We start from the raw sequence: 1766 nt of genomic DNA on the forward strand, positions 1-1766 counted from the left end.
AACTCTGTGGTATTTTAGTTAAAAATGTCTTAATGCTGGATTAGTTTCAGTTTTTGTCTTCTCCAGATGTTAACTGATGGACTGGAGTGCTGTGGATTACTTGATGTTTTTATCAGCTGTTTTTTCAGTTTTGAGGTGAACCGTCACATTACGCTATGAATTATGCATTGTAACCTACACTTGAAAGTTTCATTTCAAAGCAGCAAAATTTGACAAAATAATCTGCATTGCTGGATATTAGCTGTTCATTTAACATTCTGTCTCTAACGATGTGTTTTAATTATATTTAACATTAATTTATTTTACAGTGCAGTTGTATTATAATAGTAATATATTACTATTTTTGAGATAAGACATTATATTCTATATATTAACTATAAAAGTAGTATGATGTTAAAATTGAGTAGGTTCCTGAGTGGACTGAGTCCACTTTAAAGTCCAGGTAGAAGTCAAAGCAAAGACTTCTTGCTCTGTTCATTTGGACACTGAAAACGACTTCTCAGCGCACCACACTGATGCATCTAGCTTTAAACCTGTAACATTTTCTTCCAGGAGTGCATGACCCCAGACTCCACAACACAAAGTCAGTTTAGGCACTTACTGGTTAACCCAGGCACTTCAGGAATCTAGCACAAGAAACCCAAACTATCCGATCTAAAGTGAACGTACAGCAGCAAGAAACAACAGCAGTTATGTAAACATTTTATTTGTATACTTTCCCAACATAAGTCACTTAAACTACAGGAGCGGTAAAACCATAATGCAGAGGAAAGGGGCAAAAATTTTTTTTTTTTTAAATCAACAAAAATAAATACAAAGAATGAAAACAGACTCCAATTGAAATAACTGCTGTATTTGATTTGTACATGAAAACTCCAGATGAAAGCCAGGATGTATTTACACAAAGCTATGAACAGCAGTCTCCCTCACACAGTCTCACATTTATCATGGCAATCGACGTCATTTGCAGCGAATAAAAGGCATTTTCCATAAATCAAACATAAAGGATGTAATGACAGGTGACTGTGTAAAAGGCATGGTCAAAGCCTAATAAATATCCAGGGTTCAGTAAGAGACACAAGAGCCACTGATTGGAGTAATAGTTGCAGAGGTGTATAAGCAGCCGCTGCAGAGAGAGAGAGAGAGAGAGTGGTTACGCACTGACAGAAGCCTGACACAAACTCTGTGCCCAGCGTGGGGAAAGATGCAATTGGCACTGCTGGAGACCCAGCTGGACCTATCCTGAGCGTCAGGAGCTCACACAGGCAGAGATCCACAGGACAAGACGCCGTCTCACAGCGAGGCGCGCTCAGGACACATCTGCAGAACAACAGCGGTCAGCCGTGAGCCAAAGACAGCGAGCACAACCATCAACACACACCAGAGCAGAGCATACGTACAGCTGGCAGGCTGCTCCCCGAACCGCCTCATCAGCTGGTCATGGGTGAACTTCACGAAAGCATCGTATTGCTCTGGGAAGGCAAAAACAACACGCAACTCCATCAATCAAACAAATGCAATTTTGAGCTGTTAAAGGGGTCCTATTATGCTCTTTTACAAAGTCTTGATTTTGTTTTGGGGGTGTACTAGAACAGGCTCTCATACTAGGTTGTTCGAAAAACGCATTATTTTTCACATATTTTACATCATTACAACACCTCTCTCCCCAGTCTGGCATGAACGGCTCGAATAGTTCCTGTATCAAATGAAGGCCCGCCTTCTGAAATACTAAATGTGTTGTGATTGGTTAGCTGGGCCGGTGTGTG

General features: G+C 40.6%; 1 protein-coding gene across 1 annotated transcript in view; it reads right to left on the reverse strand.

The window, feature by feature from the left end:
• Positions 1-782: 782 nt before the first annotated feature.
• LOC107675066 (akirin-2-like) overlaps positions 783-1766 on the reverse strand; it is a 5386-nt gene continuing 4402 nt past the window's right edge. Inside the window, exons 4-5 of the mRNA XM_016469268.1 lie at positions 1401-1472; positions 783-1320 (exon numbers count right to left, since the gene is read on the reverse strand). Of these exons, the coding sequence (XP_016324754.1) occupies positions 1310-1320; positions 1401-1472 (83 nt within the window). The 3' untranslated portion in view covers positions 783-1309. The remainder of the gene's footprint in view (positions 1321-1400; positions 1473-1766) is intronic.

Source organism: Sinocyclocheilus anshuiensis, unplaced genomic scaffold (genome assembly GCF_001515605.1).
Source record: "Sinocyclocheilus anshuiensis isolate Anshui unplaced genomic scaffold, SAMN03320099.WGS_v1.1 scaffold1431, whole genome shotgun sequence".
NCBI classification, from domain to species: Eukaryota; Metazoa; Chordata; class Actinopteri; order Cypriniformes; family Cyprinidae; genus Sinocyclocheilus; species Sinocyclocheilus anshuiensis.